The sequence below is a fragment of the Erythrolamprus reginae genome, chromosome 9 (genome assembly GCF_031021105.1).
Source record: "Erythrolamprus reginae isolate rEryReg1 chromosome 9, rEryReg1.hap1, whole genome shotgun sequence".
NCBI classification, from domain to species: domain Eukaryota; kingdom Metazoa; phylum Chordata; class Lepidosauria; order Squamata; family Dipsadidae; genus Erythrolamprus; species Erythrolamprus reginae.
The window spans coordinates 47,854,349-47,874,391 of NC_091958.1; the positions used below are offsets into that span (position 1 = coordinate 47,854,349).

Here is a 20,043-nt window from a genome sequence, read left to right on the forward strand (position 1 = left end):
TCTTCCTTTCATATATCCTCTCCTCTAAGTTCACTTTTACCCTTATATATATTACCACATGTCTATTTTTCTTCCTATGTATTTGTGTATTGGACAAATGAATAAAATAAAAATATATAAGTCAACCAGCAGATCAGAAGAAGACAGTGGAAGAAAATCTATGGATTGTGTCCATGAAATAAGCAAAGGTTCAGCTGGAAGAACAAGAGACCTGATCTTAACTTTCGGTTAAGTATACTTCTTGAGTCTGCTCATTGTCCTTAAAAAAACCAAACAAGCCAATTTAAGAACCACATAACCCTAATATTTTATTCAATCCTGGTATTTAGAGCTGGGGCAGCACAATGGTTAGAGTGCAGCACTGCAGGCTATTTCAGCTAACTGCTAGCTGTAGTTCAGCAGTTCAAATCTCACCACCGGCTCAAGGTTGACTCAGCCTTCCATCCTTCTGAGGTGGGTCAAATGAGGACCCAGATTGTTGGGGGGGGGGGTGAGAGACTGATTCTATAAACCACTTAGAGAGGGCTGTAAAAGCCACTATGAAGTGGTATATAGATGTCTAAATGCTCTTGCTATTTCCTTCTCCAGTACAATAACATAGCTTTCTGTGGTTGATTATTATTGTTTTCTACTTCTTTTATCGTTTCAGACATTAAATAGACATAAGGGGGCAGTACTCTAGTCCTGCCCACATACACAACTCACAAATCCATTTGGTGGACGGAAGTGAATCAAACCACAAGAATTGGTGAAATAACTTCCAAGCGATTTATACCACGCAGAAACAAGCAATCCTATCTGTCATTTCAACAAGTCAAGAAGTTTTGGACCAGATGTTCAAGTTCATTTCTGGATTATCACCTATCCCCTCCCCCCCATATTTATTTATTTATTTATTGGATTTGTATGCCGCCCCTCTCCGTAGACTCGGGGCGGCTAACAACAATGATAAAAACAGCATGTAACAATCCAATTAATAAAACAACTAAAAACCCTTATTATAAAACCAAACATACACACAAACATACCATGCATAACTTGTAATGGCCTAGGGGGAAGGAATATCTTAACTCCCCCATGCCTGGCAGCGTAAGTGAGTCTTGAGTAGTTTGCGAAAGACAGGGAGGGTGGGGGCAGTTCTAATCTCCGGGGGGAGTTGGTTCCAGAGGGCCGGGGCCGCCACAGAGAAGGCTCTTCCCCTGGGGCCCGCCAAACGACATTGTTTACCTTGAGGGTGTCTCCTTACTCAGGAACTGCAGCTCCAGATATTTAAACCCATCTAAAATGTCTTGCTTTAAGGCAGCGTTCAGATGAATGGCTCGGGTGTTTCTTTTCATCTCATGGTCAAAATTGGCCTCCAGGAACATTAGATTCCGTGTACTGGTATGAAGGTCAAAAGATCCATTGAAGCCATTGCGACCATGGCAGTTTAGACTAAACTGGGCCTAAAGCATCAGGAAAGCAGAGTCAAAAGATCACGCTAAAGTCCTTGGTTGACCCACAATCCAAAATCAATGGCCCCAGATGTGAAAAGACGAAAGAGGAGAATGGGAGGTGAAAGTACAGTGGTACCTCTACTTACGAACTTAATTTGTTCTGTGACCAGGTTCTTAAGTAGAAACGTTTGTAAGAAGAAGTAATTTTTCCAAAAGGAATCAATGTAAAAGCAAATAAGGCGTGCGATTGGGGAAACCACAGGGAGGGTGGAGGCCCTGTTTCCTCCCAGGAGATTCCTAGAGAGGCCCCACGGAGGCTTCTCCCCGCCTTTTCTGGCCCTGTTTCCTCCCACGAGATTCCTAGAGAGGCCCCACAAAAGCTTCTCCCCGCCTTTTCTGGCCCTGTTTCCTCCCAGGATATTCCTAGAGAGGCCCCACGGAGGCTTCTCCCTGCCTTTTCCGGTTACAGTTTCGGAGGCTCGGGTTTGTAAGTGGAAAATGGTTCCTAAGAAGAGGCAAAAAAAATCTTGAACACCTGGTTCTTATCTAGAAAAGTTTGTAAGTAGAGGAGTTCCTAGGTAGAGGTACCACTGTATATAAATACACTACTCTCAAATGATGGGTACATTTTATAAATCACAGATCCTGCCAATGGAAGGGAATATTTGTAGCTCGGGGTTGAATTGTGGGCAACAATGAGCACAAGGTCACCAGATTGACCTTTTTTTGGGGGGACTACACTGTTGTAATGGTTTGTTGTTTTGGGTCAGTGCATTGATGGCATCGTGGAAGAAAAATGCAGAAGAATCAACAGATGACAGATGACAGTGGAGAATATATTTTCCAGTACCTGAATAGCTTGTGGAAAATGTGACCAATTCTGTTGAAGAAATTGAGGATAGAATTTAAATCCAGAGTCTGGTCCATTAAGCCAAATATTGAACTGTTGGAGTACCTGTTTTTAAAAAGGAGTTTAAGAGGAGCTTAATTGTGGTTATGATATAGATTAGCTATTCCCAAATCCTCTTCTAGAGATATTGGATTCCTAAATCTAATTTTGGCATTTACCATATTTTTCAGAGCATAAGACGCACCAGAGTATAAGACGCACCTTAGTTTTTGGGGAGGGAAATAGGGAAAAGAATCTGCTTATCGGGTATTCATCTGGCTAGCGTCCTTAGTCTGGTCAGCTTCAGCACATTATTTTATCCCCTGGTTAGGGCTTTAAAAAAACTTTATTTGGAGAGAGTAACAATGAAAGAGCTTGCGAGCCAGTAAGATCATTAGCACCTGGAAAGAAACATTTGGAGCAAGTAGAGTCAGGGTTTGGAAAACATTCTTCACAGAGAGTAAGAATGAAAGATCTTGCAAGCGGGTAAGAGCTGGGAACATTGTTAAGGCTGGAAAGAAACTTATTTGGAGCAAGTTAGAGAAATGAAACAAACCCTGCAAAGACTTAGGTCTTGGAAAACATTCTTCGCAGAGAGTAACAATGAAAGAGCCTGCAAGGTAAGAGCTGGGATGATCGTTAGCAGCTAATTAGGGCTGGGGGAAAAAACTTACATTCAGAGTATAATTATAAGCCTCTTTTAGGGAGGAAAAAGGTGCATCTTATACTCTGAAAAATACGGTATTTTCCTCGATTCTGACATACAGTGATACCTCGTCTTACAAACGCCTCATCATACAAACTTTTCGAGATACAAACCCGGGGTTTAAGATTTTTTTGCCTCTTCTTACAAACTATTTTCACCTTACAAACCCACCGCCACCACTGGGAGGCCTCGCCTCCGGACTTCTGTTGCCAGCGAAGCACCCATTTTTGCGCTGCTGGGATTCTCCTGAGGCTCCCGTCCATGGAAACACCACCTCCGGACTTCCATGTTTTTGTGATGCTGCAGGGGAATCCCAACAGTGCAAAACGGGCACTTTGCTGGCAACGGAAGTCCAGAGGTGGGGTTTCCCAGCGAGGGGAGCCTCAGTGAAATTGCAGCATCGCAAAAACAGAGATCCGGAGGTGGAGTTTTGAGGATTTCGGTGTTTTTGCAATGCTGTGATTTCACTGATGCTCCCTTCGCTGGGAAACCCCACCTCCGGACTTCTGTTGCCAGTGAAGCACTCGTTTTTGCGATGCTGGGATTTCCCTGCAGCATCACAAAAACACAGAAGTCTGGAGGTGGGGTTTCCCATGGAGGGGAGCCTCAGGGGAATCCCAGCAGCACAAAAACGGGTACTTCGGCTGGCAAAATGGGTGAATTTTGGGCTTGCACGCATTAATTGCTTTTCCATTGATTCCTATGGGAAACATTGTTTCGTCTTACAAACTTGTCACCTTAAGAACCTGGTCCCAGAACCAATTAAGTCTGTAAGACAAGGTATCACTGTACTTCCAAATCTGGCTTCTGTTTTCATCTTTGGGGTTGATTCAATGTTAACCCTAAATTGTCAACATGGATATATGTACATACCTGGAATGAATGGGTGATATCCAGCTGTATCAGATGGTGGGATTGGCTCACGCTAGATTTATTGTGGTATTTTCCCAGGAAGCTTAGTACTTCTTTTCGATTGATTTTCAGTTTCACTTCCAGTTCTTGATTTGCCTGTAGGGTTTGATAGTTTCAGCGTTTCAAACTGCTGGTTCAACAAGGAAACACCTAAATTTGGAATCTCAGCGACTATGCAGAACTCAAGTATTAAGGTTAGTGTCATGATAAAGAAAACTGGTGCTGAGATTACTGTATTTTGCAGAGTATAAGATGCATTGGAGTATAAGATGCACCTTAATTTTTGGGGAGGAAAATGGGGTGGGGGAAAATTGCCTATCAGATATTCATCTGGTTAGCATTCTTACTCTGGTCAACTTCAGCACATTATTTTATCCCCTGGTTAGGGCTTTAAAAAACCTTATTTGGAGCGAGTAGCAATGAAAAAAAGCCTGCAAAGACTTAGGGATGGAAAAAAACATTCTTCCAAGGGATTAGCAATGAAAAAAAGTCTGCAATCCAGGAAGAGCCAGGAAGACAATTAGCACCTCGTTAGGGCTGGGGGAAAAACTTCGGAAAAGTTATATTCAGAGTATAAGATGCACCCAAATTTTCAGCCCCTTTTTAGAGGGGGGAAAGGTGCATCAAACTCCAAAAAAATATGGTAGCATCCTTAGTCTGGTCAACTTCAGCACATTATTTTAGCCCCAATTAGGGCTTTAAAAAATCTTATTTGGAGCGAGTAGCAATGAAAAAAAGCCTGCAAAGACTTAGGGCTGGAAAAATATTCTTCCATGGGATTAGCAATGAAAAAAGTCTGCAATCCAGGAAGAGGCAGGAAGATCCTTAGCACCTCGTTAGGGCTGTTTAAAAAAAAAAAAGCTTCAAAAAAGCTACAGAGTATAAGATGCACCCAAATTTTCAACCTCTTTTAGAGGGGGGAAAGGTGCATTATACTCCAAAAAATATGGTACATAGGTCTAAGCAGTGTTTCCCAAACCTGGCAACTTTAAGACTTATGGACTTCAACTCCCAGAATTCTCCAGCCAGCTATGCTATGCTATACTATACATAGCTATGCTAGGCTGGAAGGAGAATTCTGGGAGTTGAAGTCCACAAGTCTTAAAGTTGCCAAGTTTGGGAACCACTAGTCTAGAGGAGTGTGCCCTGTTGACCCCAAGCTCATGGTCTTCTAGTTGGCTTCTTCTATATCAGCAGTGATGGGATCCTATGGGTACGGTCAGGTACGCAGAACGGTAGAATTGTTTTTCTTTTTTTCTTTTCTGGGCTATGGATATGTTTTCCTACCGCAGTAAATGAGGTTGAATGTGTATAATTTTAGAAAAGCTGTGTGTTTGTGTGTGTGTATGTACACATACAGTTTATATAGTAGATAATGTCTATTTTTGTGTACCTGTGTGTAATATGTATATACACATATGGCACATATACATAGAGTTAAATAGTACATTTTGGATGTTCAGTCATAGTAAATAGATAAGGAAATTGTATCTCTTTGAGGGGAGGAGAGGCCAGGTACCCTAACCCAAGCCCTTGACGTGAGTGAAGTCAAGTTGGCCACCTTTAAGCCAGTCACATGACCTTTAAGCCACCCCGGTCACATGATCATCAAGCCACTCCCACTTCATCACATGGCCGGCAAGCCACACCCATTAAGTAAGCCATGCCAACAGTGTGGTAGTAAAAATTTTTTGCAGCCCTTCACTGTATATTGGGGGGTCAAACTCAATTTCATTGGGGGCTGCATCATGTTGTGTTTGACCTTGGGGGTGGGTGGAGTGTGTGTGGCCCGAGTGGGTTTGGCCGGCTTGATGTTATTCATTATTATTATTATTATTATTATTATTATTATTATTATTATTATTAATTAGATTTGTATGCCGCCCCTCTCCGCAGACTCGGGGCGGCTCACAGCAGTGACAAAAACAATATACATTGACAAATCTAATAATTCAAAATCTAAAATAACACATTTAAAAATCTAAAAGCAAAGAACCCCAATATAAAAAACATACATTCAATCTTATCATGAACTAAAACTACATAGGCAGGGGGAGATGTCTCAGTTCCCCCACGCTTGACGACAGAGGTGGGTTTTAAGGAGTTTACGAAAGGCAAGGAGGGTAGGGGCAGTTCTAATCTCTGGAGGGAGCTGATTCCAGAGGGTTGGGGCCGCCACAGAGAAGGCTCTTCCCCTGGGTCCTGCCAGACGACATTGTTTAGTCGACGGGACCCGGAGAAGACCAACTCTGTGGGACCTGACTGGTCGCTGGGATTCGTGCAGCAGAAGGCGGTCTCGCAGATATCCTGGTCCGGTGCCATGAAGGGCTTTATAGGTAATAACCAACACTTTGAATTGTGACTGGAAACTGATTGGCAACCAATGCAGACTGCAGAGTGTTGGAGTAACATGGGCATATTTGGAAAAGCCCATGATTGCTCTCGCAGCTGCATTCTGCACGATCTGAAGTCAGGGGCGCCTGTGGCAGCCCAATTGCTCTATCAGAAAACACAAGCTGGTGGGCCATCTTTAGAAGAACTCCAACAGGCACAGAATTCACAATCTACATCTGGCAAAAACAAATTTTGACTTCCACTTACGTGGATGAGATTCCGCAACATGACGCACATTTCTGTATTTTGAGGGAAAATGCCGCTGTTATACGGATGAGTCAACCTCGCACATATCTAGAGATGGAAGGAAGATAATCTCATCGCTCTTGAGAATGGAAAGAATGACTCTCCCCCAATCTTTATTGACCATGCTCATCACTTACATACGGGTTTTTAGTTGGATAGCCCAAGGTGAGGGTGAGAATGGAGTCTTCCTGCTCGTCGATCACCAGTCTGGTTTCCAAAGAGTAGTGCTTCTCCTTCTTGTTGACCGTGAACGTTTCCTGGAGAAGAAGACTTTGTGGAATGGGGAGACTTAGCGGATGCCTAGGAGAAAATATTATTTTACTGAAAGAGTAGTAGATCCTTGGAACAAACTTCCAGCAGACGTGGTTGGTAAATCCACAGTAACTGAATTTAAACATGCCTGGGATAAACATATATCCATCCTAAGATAAAATAAAATTTGTAATTATCTTTCCAAATCTTTTTCCAATCCTCTAACTGAATAGTGTGGCCAAAATTGGTCATCCAGGCAATCATATTTTCCTTTGCCACTTCTTCTATATTTTCATAGTTAAACAGAAAATCCTACATCTTTGCAATGAATTTCCTATCAGCACCTATCTTCTCATGCTTTAACCGCTCCACCTAACTGGCTCACTCAGGTAGCCTATCCCTGCTGTAAATTCTAATGGATGCGAGCAGGTGGGAAGGGAACCAAGGTACCTGAACAGGAGAGTTCCACGTTTCTGATAAAGCATTTTTTCTTTCTTCACTTCTTCCAGCTGTACCTCAAACTGTAGAACAACAGGTGGGTTCTTGTGGTCGGTCCACACAACAGATGTAGAAATGTTTGATTTTCTAGGCTGAAAACAAGAAGCCATTACTAAGCTATCTGTTGAATCCGTGATATATGACCTCCCCACCAAGTCATCGATTTATGACGTCGTTTGTCCTCAACCCACCGCCACGCCAGTTGCTGCTTGATTGGTTGAAATGCGGGCAACCAATGCGCAGGAGAATAAACAGGTCTCCTTGGTTCAGGGTTTGACAGCTTCCCTATGAAAGGGAGCTGTCAAACCTCACCGTTGTTCTTGCTGCTGTCACTGCGGTTGGTGCTAAAACGCTGCATAGTTTAAGACCACATTATTTACGGGACCATCTTCTGCCCCAGAGACCAATTAGATCCCACAGAGTCAGCTTTCTCCAGGTCCCATCAGCCAAGCAATGCCAGCTGGCAAGGACCATGGGGAAGGGTCTTCTCCGTGGTGGCTCCAATCCTCTGGAATCAACTCCCCCTGTAGATTCGCACTGCTCCCACCTTCCTGGCCTTTCAAAAGGCTTTAAAAACATGACTTTGCCGGCAGGCCTAGGGCCATTGAACGATAGTCCTCTGCTCCACCCAGTAATATTCTAGTAGTAATGTCTGAGTGATGAATGAATGAATGAAGGAAGGAAGGAAGGGAGAGAGAGAGAGAGAGAGAGAGAGAGAGAAAGAAAGAAAGAAAGAAAGAAAGAAAGAAAGAAAGAAAGAACTGTTTCTGGTTTCCTGATAGCCTGTCTGAATCTTCCTTCTTTCAGATGCCACCTGACTATTTAATTCTATTTAAGGGAAAAATTCATTATACAATGAAAAGCGAATGATACTAATTCATTGAACTCAAAGCTGAAAGGCTACAGTAAAGGTCCCCAAACTTGGCAACTTTAAAACTTCTGTATTTCAACTCCCAGAATTCCCCAGTCGGTCTGTGTCCCTTCGTACTTCCCATCCCTTCTTCTTTGCCAAAAAAAATAAGAGAGATCCTCTTACCGCTTCCAAATGCCAATAAGATGCCGTCAGATTAAATTCCTTCTTTGCAGATGTCAGTCTAAAGCGAAGAAATTTGGAATGTTCATCGCTTTCCAGGAGAAATTCATGGTTTATCTGCTGGCTCCACAATGACACGATTTCATTCTGGCTGTGCAGGAACCCTTTCATAAAACGATTGATTGTGGTTGCCTAGTAAATCAAAAGAATGTTTTCTCAATTCTTTTTTTTTTGGTAAGTTTCCCCCCCATGTATGTATCAATGCATACATCTTAAAATATATCAATAACATACACAATTACACATTTTTATCCCATCATTCTTAAATCAATATCCTAATTTTGGATCTGTTTTATATTATTGTCCATCAGTCTATTATTCTTCATTTCTTTACACTCCCCCCTCTCCATTACTTCCTTCTACTTTCTTACTTTTTCTCTCCCCCTTCCTACTTTCCTCCATTCCTTCTCTTCTTCCTTCACCTTTCTACTTCTTCTTTCTCCTTCTTTACCGTTCCAAGTTTGTTTGTTTGTTTGTTTGTCTGTCTATCTATCTATCTATCTATCTATCTATCTATCTATCTATCTATCTATCTGTTGTGATTCAGTCTGAGGCTCCTCAGGGAACGGCTGGAACTCTGCCGGCTCCATGCTCAGAGGGGGAGGACGAGGAACAGGAGGAGGAGGAGGACCAGGCAGACGGGGAAGAGGAATGTCAGGACAAGGAGGAGGGAGAACAGCCTGAGACCCCCAGGGGGGAGCTCTCCCCAGCGAGTAGCCTGGAGTCATTAGATGAGAATGCACAAGCCATCATAGATATGAGGCGGAGAAGGGCAGCACAACGAAGGGGACAATTAGCCAGGTATTTCCATCCCTAATAGGCAACAGCTGGGTTTGGGTGTGGTTCTCCTCAGAAAGGTTGAAAAGGCAGGCCCGCCCTTCCTGTATTGTGGAGAGTTATCTTTTGGGAGTCCTGTGACCTTGCTTCGATCCTTGGCGTCTCTGATTCTGGCTTGTGGCCTCGAAGGCTGAAAACTTGGGAGAGGCGTGGGTTTTATTATCTACAGTGGTGTGTGTGCCAGCAAGAAGCCTGTTGTATTGTCTGGCCGTCGTGACTTTTCTGTGAAGCTTCATAGCATTCCAGTTTGTAAGAACAGTTTTTGTTATCTGTGTTTGTTTTCAAAGATATAAAATGACTTTGCTTTTTACCAGAGTGTCTGGATACTCTTTTTAGTTGGTGTTGACGTCTGGGGGAACCCAGACAGAACACTATCTATCTATCTATCTATCTATCTATCTATCTATCTATCTATCTATCTATCTATCTATCTATCATCTATTTATTTATTGGATTTGTATGCCGCCCCTCTCCGTAGACACTTATCTTGTTATTCTTATCCTGATTCATCTCATGTTTAACAGACTGACAACTTGTTGCTCTATCGCTGTCTCTTCTAAATCTGTTATTTTAAAATCATTTCTACACATGCAATTTTTTATTTTGTCCTATTGTCCTCATTTATCGTTACTTTTTACTTATGTTATGTTTATACAAACTACTATCCTATACATGTTTGACAAACAAACACACAAACAATTGCAACAGAAAGATAGGGAGAGGGAATCAAGAGGAAGGAACTAACTCTCAGATAGGTGGTTGTCGTTGTGCGGATCTCAATTCTGCCGTCCTTCTCAGCACCGCTGTCTTTGCAAAAGAGCTCCAGGATTAAACCCTTGAGGACAAAAGCTTTACTGACAGTTAACTCAACAGCGGTGAAGAAAGCCGAATGCTGGTACTGGTGGAATTTGTGAGTGGCATACAGGTACAGCCAGGGTGTGTCCATGTTGAATGTACCTGTAAAGAAGAGAAAACTTTACTTTTGAAAGCTGCCCTTCAAGTTCATTTATTTTCCAATAACGCCAATTGGTTCTTTATACACGTCATTTAACTCTTGCCATGAAAGTTTTTCATATTTCAATGAAAATAAGAAGTTTGAAGGGTCTTTTTAAAATAAATGTGCATTAACTCTTTTAGATTTTTTAGTTGGTTTGTCTATCTGTCTATCTATCATCCATCGATCGATCGATCCATGCATCCAATCACTCTCTCTGTATTTATCCATCCATCCTATCTATCTGTCTGTCTGTCTGTCTGTCTGTCTTTCTTTCTTTCTTTCTTTCTTTCTTTCTTTCTTTCTGTCTGTCTATCTATCTATTTATCTATCTATCACCCATCTCTCTCTCTGTATCATTATCATCTTTCTCTCTCTCTGTATTTATCCATCCATCCAACCTATATATATATCTTTCTCTCTGTATCTATCCATTCTATCTATCTATCTATCTATCTATCTATCTACCTACCTACCTACCTACCTACCTACCTACCTACTTACCTATATCTATCTATCTATCTATCTATCTATCTATCTATCTATCTATCTATCTTCTACCTACCTGCCTACCTATCATCTATCTTTGTATCCATCCATCCATCCATCCATCCATCCACCCATCCATCATCTCTCTCCCTCCCTCCCTCCTTTCATCTATTTATTTATTTATTTTATTCAATTTCTATAGCTGCCCATCTCAAATATGTGTTTTTATAACGTTTTTCTTGGTTTGATTTTCTAATGTATATTTGTAAAGCAAAACTACATAAATATAAACAATTAAGAGGGGATTTTTTTCCCCCTTGACCAATCTCTGAGGCTGGTCCTTTATTATTCCCCCCCCCCCCAAGGAAAATATCATCACCATTGGGATGAGACTTTCAGGCCCTGCGTGAGATGAAATCTTACCTTCCCACTTCTTCTGCAAACGGCCAGAGACATTTTTCCACTGCAGGTCGGCTATAAAAAGGATGCGGTTGTTATAATGCACTTTGAAACTGGTGCTGCTTTCTTGAGACGGGTGGAAAGAACTGGAATGCTGCAGCTGAGTCCTGTAATCCAGATTCTTTTCAGGCACTTGGATCACGAACTAGAAGCAAAAATGGGTTGTGCCCATGTTATAGGAAAAGAAAATATTGGATGCAAAGAAAATGCAAGGAAAAAAGGCTTCTAGAGTTGTTAACCTGATCCTACGTAGCTTCTGCCCCGGCAATCTCACACTACTCACAAGAGCCTACAAAACTTTTGCCAGACCCATCCTTGAATACAGCTCATCTGTCTGGAACCCATACCACATCTCGGACATCAACACCCTTGAAAATGTCCAAAGATACTTCACCAGAAGAGCCCTTCACTCCTCCACTCGAAACAGAATGCCCTACGAAAATAGACTAACAATCCTGGGCCTAGAAAGCTTAGAACTACGGCGCCTAAAACACGATTTAAGTATTGCCCACAAGATCATATGCTGCAACGTCCTACCGGTCAATGACTACTTCAGCTTCAACCACAACAACACAAGAGCACGCAACAGATTCAAATTTAATATTAACCGCTCCAAACTTCACTGTAAAAAATATGACTTTAACAATCGAGTTGTCGAAGCGTGGAACTCATTACCGGACTCAATAGTGTCAACCCCTAACCCCCAACATTTCTCCCTTAGACTCTCCACGATTGACCTCTCCAGGTTCCTAAGAGGTCAGTAAAGGGTGTACATAAGTGCACCAGTGTGCCTTTCGTCCCCTGTCCAATTGTCTTTCCTTTATCTCATATATCATATATATTTTCTTCCTTTCATATATCTTCTCCTCCTCTATTTTTACATATTATCTTTATATATATTACTTCATGTCTACTCTCTTCCATATGTATTGTGTATTGGACAAATGAATGAATAAATAAAAATAAAGATAAACGAAACACCGATAGCCCTTGACTTTTTCATTGTTACTCTCTCCAAAGAAGGGTTTTTTTTCCCCCAGCCCTAACCAGAGGATAAAATAATGTGCTGAAGATGACCAGGCTAAGGATGCTAGCCAGATAAATACTTGGTAGGCAGATTTTTCCCCTATTTCCCTCCGCAAAAACTAAGCTCTGTCTTATACTCCAGTGCGTCTTATATTCCAAAAAATACGGTAAGTGGAGATCCCAGTCTAACTCTCATACTCGCCTTCCAACACCAAACCCATCCAAAAATGTGTCACATTCAATCCGACTATGCCTACCTCCATGAAGTAGCCCCTCAAAGTGGTCTGTGAATGATTTTTGAACATCTGGCTGATGATCACCTTCTTCATATTGTTGGTTTCGTCCCAGTGTTTTCCATAGTTAGCCTCCAAGCGGGACTGCAGCTGGGTTGCAGTGTCTTCATGGTGCAAATGGACCTGGAGAAAGGTTACAGGTTGAGCATTTAGCATCTTCGGAGTTTTTGGAGAGGGGCGGCATACAAATCTAATTTATTATTTGTTGTGGTTGGCTCTGGCCCAGCTCCTGCCCCAGGGAATGGGGAGGTGGATGCAGGGGAAAATTCAACATGTCACAGGCCTGTGTTATTCACGACAGAATCAGTTCAGAGTTTAGTTTCCTCGGACGAAGAAGAAGGTGGGAGTGACTCGGCAGAGGGGGGCTTGGCACACAGCCCAGGCAGTCAATCTCCCTTATCTTCCATTGATTCAGATGAAGACGTTTTGGACCCACGCAAGCGCAGAATTATGCGTAGAAGAGACCAAGTAACAACATATTACAGGAAATAAGGGAGGCCACCTGTGTTTGGGTGGAGCTCCAGTAATTAGGGCTGCTGCTATAAATAGCAACATGTGGGTTTGGCTGTTGTGGAAGAATATCTGATCGGAGTTCGTCAGGAATCTTGCGTTGCTGGACTTTGTTGATTTTTCACGCCTTTGAAACCAAAGCAGAGCAACGTGTGTGTGTGTGTGTCTCACTTCGTTGGAAGAAGAAGGGGTGTGAAGTTTCTTCCCAGCTGCTAGCTAAGTACTTAATGACTGCTTAAGGGAAATTGTACAGACTACCCAGTTGTTTTGGGACGAGTGCTCTTTGCAATACAAAAAAGAGGGCTTAGTTTATTTTGAATTTTGGGATAAAGAACATTGTTTTGAATTTTCAAACGTGTGTGTGTCTGAAATTTGTACCCTTGAATTTTCAGGAGGCTCCTACCAGAGAGCCCGGCAGAACAGACGCTAAAATAGAAGCTTTAGTTCCTGACACCGTGGGAAGTTTGTCTTTTCCCGTGGTCTTAGGCGACCCCTGTGAAACGATCGTTTGACCCCCAAAGGGGGTCCCGACCCCCAGGTTGAGAACCACTGTCTTACTGTGTTTTGCCCCTGTTTGGAACGAATGCATCTCTTTACCTTGTGATTGTAAGCTAGACTCTGAGTACAGTGACATTTGTGCTCTAGATCCAATCTGTAAACATCTGGCCAGCCGTTCTCCTGCTTTAACTTCTGAGCCACGTTGCATTCGTGCTGAAGTTTCTTGGCATCTCCTTCTCCGGTGAACCATGCATGTAGGAATAGACACATATTTTACATTACACACTGGAATAATATATTTTGACAGCCTTTTGTCTTTCCTAATCCGGCGTTTTCCCCAAGGTTTAGACCAGTACCCAACATCTCTAATGATCATGAAATGTTGCAGTGATGGCGAACCTATGGCATAGATCAGTGATGGCGAACCTATGGCATGGGTGCCACAGGTGGCACACGGAGCCATATCATGCAAAGTCATGGAATCAATTATAAACCAATCAATTACTCTCCATCTAGAAACTAATAATTTGCTCTCTAACAAACAATTTGGTTTCAGAAAAAAACTATCCTGCAACCTGCAGCTCCTCCACTGCAAAAATATATGGACAACTCATCTAGATCAAGGGAAATCTATAGATGCAATTTATATCGACTTCTGCAAAGCCTTTGATTCAGTGGTCCACGACAAACTACTCCTAAAACTCAAATCTTATGGCATCTCAGGATCCCTCCACAGCTGGATTACAGTATTCCTGTCAAAAAGACAACAAGTGGTCAAAATAGGAAGCACCATATCCACCCCCGTCCCAGTTAAAAGCGGTGTTCCCCAAGGTAGTGTACTGGGACCAACGCTCTTCATTCTCTATATCAATGACCTTTGCGATTACATCATAAGCAACTGTGTCCTCTTCGCCGATGATGTAAAACTCTTCAATACCACTACTCTCCAAAAAGACCTGAACTCTGTTTCTGAGTGGTCCAACACATGGCAACTCCAAATCTCAACTAGCAAATGCTCTGTCCTACACATTGGGGAAAAGAATCTGAACTCCAAATACGAACTGAATAATCAAATTATCATAGATAATCCCCACTCGGTTAAAGACCTCGGTATACTAACAACAAAAGATTTAAGTGCCAAAGCCCACTGCAACAACATAGCCAAGAAGGCTTTAAGAGTTGTAAACCTAATCCTACATAACTTCTGCTCTGGCACTCTCACACTACTTACCAAGCTTACAAAACGTTTGCCAGACCCATCCTCGAATACAGCTCATCCATTTGGATACCAAATCGCACCTCAGACATCAACACCCTTGAAAATGTCCAAAGATACTTTACCAGAAGAGCCCTTCACTCCTCCACTCGAAACAGAATTCCCTACGAGACTAGACTTTCAATCCTGGACCTAGAAAGCTTAGAACTAAGATGCCTTAAACAAGATCTAAGTATTGCCCACAAGATTATATGCTGCAACGTCCTGCCTGTCAGCGACTACTTCAGCTTCAACCACAAAACACACAAGAGCACACAACACATTTAAACTTAATATTAACCGCTCCAAACCTGACTGCAAAAAATATGACTTCAGTAACCGAGTTGTCGAAGCATGGAACTCATTACCGGACTCTGTATTGTCATCCCCAAACCCCCAACACTTTACCCTTAGATTATCTACGGTTGACCTATCCAGATTCCTAAGAGGTCAGTAAGGGGTGAGTACAAGTGTAATAGAGTGCCTTCCGTCCCCTGTCCTATTGCTCTCCTATATCTCCTATACCTTTCTTCTATTCCTATATCTCTTCTTCTATTCTTTCATTGATATGTTCTATTACTATATCTTCTTTTCTATTCTTTCTTAGATATATTTTACTATGAGTATCTCCTCTATAACCTTCATCATGTATTTTACTATGTGTGTGTGTATATATATATATATATATATGTCACATGTTTAAGCTGAATTTGAAAATTATATATATATATATATATATATGTTTTCGTAGATTTTCACGGGTACAGGTATGACGGTCTTGGTATATTCGGGTTTCTTCCCGTGTAGGATTTGGAAATTTCTGGTGACGTTTCGATGAGGTCCCACTCATCATCTTCAGGCTGGTGTTTCTGTCCTTGTTCTAAGGCGAACAAGGACAGAAACACCAGCCTGAAGATGATGAGTGGGACCTCATCGAAACGTCGCCAGAAATTTCCAAATCTGACGGTCTTGGTATATATTCGGGTTTCTTCCCGTGTAGGATTTGGAAATTTCTGCCGACGTTTCGATGAGGTCCCACTCATCATCTTCAGGCTGGTGTTTCTGTCCTTGTTCGCCTTAGAACAAGGACAGAAACACCAGCCTGAAGATACATACATACATACATACATACATACATATATATATTTGTTTTCGTAGATTTTCACGGGTATATGTATGTAGATTGTTCTGAGTTCGGGTTTTGCCCCGTGTAATATTTTGAGTGTCTATGCGACGTTTCGGTGAAATCACATTCACCATCATCAGGCTGAAGTTTTAAGCTTCGTGCTGCTGTAAATATGGAATTCACATAGAATACACATAGTAAAATATATACACCCACTAAAACCCTCATTATGTATTGCACTAAATACAAACATTATGTATTGCACAAACAAACAAACAAACAAACAAACAAACAAATAAATAAATAAATAAATAATAAATTAAAAAACATCTGCTGGCACGCGAGCCATTGCCCTAGCTTAGTTGCAACATGCATGTGTGTGCCGGCCAACTGATTTTTGGCTTGCTCAGAGGCTCCGGAAGGGTGTTTTGGGCTTCCACGGAGCCTCCAGGGGGATGGGGGAGGGCATTTTACCCTTACCCAGCTCCAGGGAAGCCTTTAGAGCCTGGAGAGGGTAAAACACGAGCTACTGGGCTCACCAGAAGTTGGGAAACAGGCTGATTCCAGCTTCCAGAGGGCTTCTGCAAGGTGGTAGAAGCTGTTTTTGCCCTCCCCAGGCATTGGGTTATAGGTGTGGGCACTGGGCATGTACGATAGAATTCACGTATGCTTTTCCATAAATCCTTTTAAGCATTGATATAGATTTTCCATTTTTCTTGAGAAAAGGCATTAACCAGGCCAACCACCCGACCTGACTCAGCTGCACAACCATTTAATGCTGTTGTTAATGAATCGCTGCAGTCGTGAATCAAATTACAGGATCATTAAGGGAACTTCATAGTCATTAATCAAATCTACTCTCCAGAATGTGTGTGTGTGTGTGTTTTAAAATGCCACCGATAGAGATGGGAAGGGAATTTATATGGATATTAAACACCAGTACAGTACCAAACAATCCGTATTTCATTCTCAGGATGTTGGACCAGACTTGTCCTCGTTTTTGCAGAAGTAAAATGATGTGGGATCCAAAAACGCTGGGAATGTGGGTGTCTCCTTTCAGGGAATAGTGCCTTAGCGCATGATTTGCCTTCTTCTCGAAACAGACTAAGAGACAAACACAAAGGCAATCAAAATCAGAAATGCATGAAGTCCTCCATGCAAAGGCAATCAAAATCAGAAATATGATCCCCTTTTGCGACCACCTGACAAGCAAACTCAGTGGAGGAGAGCCACAGGTACCCTTAATGATTGTGTTACATTTTATTTTATATTTTACAGTGATCCCTCGAGTATCGCGAGGGTTACGTTCCAAGACCCCTCGCGATAATCTATTTTTCGCGATATAGTGGTGCGGAAGTAAAAACACCATCTGCGCATGCGTGCCCTTTTTCCATGGCCGCGCATGCGCAGATGGTGGAGTTTGCGTGGGCGGTGGGAAAGACCCAGGGAAGGTTTCTTTGGCCGCCCAGCAGCTGATCTGCTCGGCAGCGCGGCAGCAGCGAGGAGCCGAAGATCGGGGTTTCCCCGCCGCCCACGCAAAGGGGAAACCCCGATCTTCGGCTCCTCGCTGCTGCCCCGCTGCCGAGCAGATCAGCTGCTGGGCGGCCGAAGAAACCTTCCCTGGGTCTTCCCCGCCGCCCACGCAAAGGGGAAACCCCGATCTTCGGCTCCTCGCTGCTGCCCGCTTGCCGCTCGCCCGCCCGCCCGCCGCCCGCCGCTTGAGAGCAAGAGGGGGAGAGATAGAGAAAGAGAGAGAAGGAAAGAAAGAGATGAGAGAGGGAGGAACAGAGTGTGAGAGAGGAAGAAGCAAGATAGAGAAAGAGAGAGAGAAAGAAAGATGAGAAAGGAAGAGAGTGACGTCATCGGGTGGGAAAAACCGCAGTATAGCAAAAAAACCATGGAGTATTTTTTAATTAATATTTTTTGAAAAATCGCGATACTATAGCGTTTCGCGAAGATCGAGATCGCGAAAATCGAGGGATCACTGTATTTTATTTTATTTTATTTTATTTTATTTTGTTTTGTTTTGTTTTGTTTTGTTTTGTTTTGTTTTGTTTTGTTTTATTTTATTTTATTTTATTTGTTTGTTAGATTTGTATGCCGCCCCTCTCCACAGACTCGGGGCGGCTAGCAGCACTAAAAAAGACAAATAAAACATATCTAATATAAAAAGTAATTTTAAAAACCCCAATTTAAGAGACCAATCATACAAACAAACATACCATGCATAAATTTTATAAGCCTAGGGGGAAGGGAATATTTCATTTCCCCCATGCCTGATGACAGAAGTGGGTTTTAAGGAGCTTACGAAAGGCTAGGAGGGTGGGGGCAACCCTGATATCTGGGGGGAGTTGGTTCCAGAGGGTCAGGGCCGCCACAGAGAAGGCTCTTCCCTGGCACCCGCCAAACGACATTGTTTAGTCAATGGGACCCGGAGAAGGCCAACTCTGTGGGACCTAACCGGTCGCTGGGATTCGTGCGGCAGAAGATGGTCCCGGAGATATTCTGGTCCGATGCCATGAAGGGCTTTATAGGTCATAACCAACACTTTGAATTGTGACCGGAAACCTATCAGCAACCAATGCAGACTGTGGAGTGTTGGTGTGACATGGGCATATTTATGAAAGCCCATGATAGCTCTCGCAGCTGCATTCTGCACGATCTGAAGTTTCCGAACACTTTTCAAAGGTAGCCCCATGTAGAGAGCGTTACAGTAGTCGATGTTACTAACTTAACATCTGCAGCCATGTACTTAAGAACAGGGGTTGTTCTTAAGGTTGTTCTTAAGAACAAAAGGTTGTTAAATGGAGCTAAACTCACTTAATAACTGTCTTGCTCAATGGTGGTCGTACGTAAGCAATGGGTGGAAACTAAAGAAGGAGAAATTTCCTGACAGGTAGAAAAATTAACCAGTGGAACAACTTGCCTCCAGAAGTTGTGAATGCGCCAACACTGGAAGTTTTTAAGAAGATGTTGAATAGCGATTTGTCTGAAGTGCTGTAGGGGATTGTCTGACGTAAGCAGGGGGCTGGACTAGAAGACTTCCAAGGTCCCTTCTAACTCTGTTATTTTTATTAATTTATTAATTTATTAATTTATTAATTTATTAATTTATTAATTTATTAATTTATTAATTTATTAATTTATTAATTTATTAATTTATTAATTTATTAATTTATTAATTTATTAATTTATTAATTTATTAATTTATCAATTTATCAGTTTATCAGTTTATCAGTTTATCAGTTTATCAGTTTATCAGTTTATCAGTTTATCAGTTTATCAGTTTATCAGTTTATCAGTTTATCAGTTTATCAGTTTATCAGTTTATCAGTTTATTAGTTTGTTTGTTTGTTTGTTTGTTTGTTCGTTCGCTCGCTCGCTCGCTCGCTCGCTCATTCATTCATTCATTCATTCATTCATTCATTCATTCATTCAATTTTTATGCCGCCCTTCTCCTTAGACTGAAGACGGCTTACAACAAGTTAGCAATAGCACTTTTTAACAGAGCCAACCTATTGCCCCCACAATCTGGGTCCTCCAATATTATTAAAATATTGTGTGTGTCCCGCAGGTTATCTGGTCTGTCTGGTCTTTACGTCTGTCTCCAGTTTTACCCAGGTTGTCTCTGAGCCTGGGGCGTCCTTACCTGTAAAGGATGCAGCATCCTTCAGCAGATTAATCAAGGATACTGAAAATGCCAACTTGTGGCTGGCCAATCTCGTGAGGTTTCCTGTAAGGACCACAGGGCTTCCATGCCTTAGCAACTTGGCTTCCAGAAGGATTGCATATCTCTGCTCTCCAGCCACCGATTGCAAATCGGCCCTGCCCTGCAGAAATTAGATGTGTCTCATTGATTTTGGTGGATTACAATACCTGGTTGGAGACCCACAAGGCATTTTCTCAATTTTCTCAAACCTCATATATGAACTGAATAAACAAACCCTCACAGCCAACCCACATTCAGTAAAAGACCTTGGAATACTAATATCAAATGACCTAAGTGCTAACGCCCACTGCAACTATATCGCCAAAAAGGCTTCCAGAGTTGTTAACCTGATCCTACGTAGCTTCTGCTCTGGCAATCTCACACTACTGACTAGAGCCTACAAAACTTATGTCAGACCCAT

General features: G+C 42.3%; 1 protein-coding gene across 1 annotated transcript in view; it reads right to left on the reverse strand.

Annotated features, from left to right (window-relative positions):
* LOC139171800 (uncharacterized) overlaps positions 1-20,043 on the reverse strand; it is a 124,489-nt gene that overhangs the window by 50,317 nt on the left and 54,129 nt on the right. The window contains exons 22-34 of the mRNA XM_070760233.1: positions 19,563-19,743; positions 16,862-17,017; positions 13,632-13,765; positions 12,489-12,647; positions 11,170-11,350; positions 10,009-10,220; positions 8,370-8,558; positions 7,286-7,425; positions 6,721-6,883; positions 6,545-6,631; positions 3,905-4,039; positions 2,287-2,391; positions 1,228-1,445 (exon numbers count right to left, since the gene is read on the reverse strand). Coding sequence (XP_070616334.1) covers positions 1,228-1,445; positions 2,287-2,391; positions 3,905-4,039; positions 6,545-6,631; positions 6,721-6,883; positions 7,286-7,425; positions 8,370-8,558; positions 10,009-10,220; positions 11,170-11,350; positions 12,489-12,647; positions 13,632-13,765; positions 16,862-17,017; positions 19,563-19,743 — 2,060 coding nt within the window. The remainder of the gene's footprint in view (positions 1-1,227; positions 1,446-2,286; positions 2,392-3,904; positions 4,040-6,544; positions 6,632-6,720; positions 6,884-7,285; positions 7,426-8,369; positions 8,559-10,008; positions 10,221-11,169; positions 11,351-12,488; positions 12,648-13,631; positions 13,766-16,861; positions 17,018-19,562; positions 19,744-20,043) is intronic.